The sequence below is a fragment of the Pundamilia nyererei genome, unplaced genomic scaffold (assembly GCF_000239375.1).
Source record: "Pundamilia nyererei isolate P.nyererei 1_Seehausen unplaced genomic scaffold, PunNye1.0 scaffold00035, whole genome shotgun sequence".
In the NCBI taxonomy this organism is placed as follows: Eukaryota; Metazoa; Chordata; class Actinopteri; order Cichliformes; family Cichlidae; genus Pundamilia; species Pundamilia nyererei.
The window spans coordinates 4111411-4112589 of NW_005187436.1; the positions used below are offsets into that span (position 1 = coordinate 4111411).

The window sequence follows — 1179 nt, forward strand, 5'->3', positions numbered from 1 at the left end:
ATACATGCACTTATAATTCAAACATACTCAATCCATGAAGCCAATTTCTTAACCAGTTATGCAAAGAGGAAGAGGCTAGCACAGAGAGCTGACTGGTGTTTTTGAACCCATAACCTTTTTTCTGTGAAGCAACAGTGCTATGTTGAATTCTATTCTATTCTATTCTAACCACTGTGGCACTGTGCGGCCTGAGCGTAGTCAAGGACAAATGCGACTGCTTCAAATGGACACATTCATCAGTAAACTCAAAGACAGTCTGTACACATTGCTTTTCTCTGAGTCTACAGGTGTGAAGGGCAACCTGACAGAGAGCGAGACCTATGTTTTTGGCAACCTCCTTTTGACGGGGGCAACCATCCTGCTGACGGTCTACTTCCTAGTGTGGCAGAGCTACGTGATGAGGGCGGATGTAATCATCAGCAGCGTCTCACTCGGTCTCTATGGTTTAGACGGAGTCTTGGCTTTCAGCACTTTAACCAGATTTGCCAGGTTTGTTTCACTTTCATGATTTCACTTCTCAAAACTAAACCAAAGCTTTTATATTCAAGCTCAACGGCTTCATTCATGACAGGCGAAGAGGCTTTTATTGTATTACCCCTACTATGCCTCCCCCTTTTTTTTTATCAAGTCAGCATAATTGACAGATAGGTTGGTAAATTACAATATCTGGTGTCAAGCACAGATAAAACACTTCATTATTCCCACAGGAGGCTGGCCTACATTTTAGGCTCCATTTATTTTGATTGAGTTGATTTGTCGACATCATTAGCATCTCATACGTATGTTTTGAAAGCCCCCACATTGCCACGCTTTCTTTGTGTTCATGCTATTGTTTATGAAACAAATAAGCCCCGGTTCCCTTTAGGACATGTCTGAATTATTGATAATGGCAGCATTCTTTCATGTGATACTGTATACCTTGTGCAATGTCATCACATCCTCAAATTTTCCTCCTAGGACAGATGCAACGACGATAATTTCCTCTCTTATTCTGATCGGAATCTCTATTGTGTGCATGAGGAGCAGATCAGTGAATAAATCTGTGTGAGAGGGGTTTAATTTGTGTGAAAAAACCATGTAAACTAACAATCCTCCTGTTGGGCAGCTCGTTTCATGAGTGGGTTGTGCGTATAATGAATGTGCAATGATACAGCTTATTTTTATATGTTTTTTTTTTTT

At 40.7% G+C, this 1179-nt stretch overlaps 1 protein-coding gene across 1 annotated transcript in view; it reads left to right on the forward strand.

The window, feature by feature from the left end:
- The window catches only part of LOC102207225 (transmembrane protein 80), a 4401-nt gene extending 3893 nt beyond the window's left edge, over positions 1-508 (forward strand). The window contains exon 5 of the mRNA XM_005730163.2: positions 288-508. Coding sequence (XP_005730220.1) covers positions 288-508 — 221 coding nt within the window. The remainder of the gene's footprint in view (positions 1-287) is intronic.
- The last annotated feature ends 671 nt before the right edge of the window (positions 509-1179 follow it).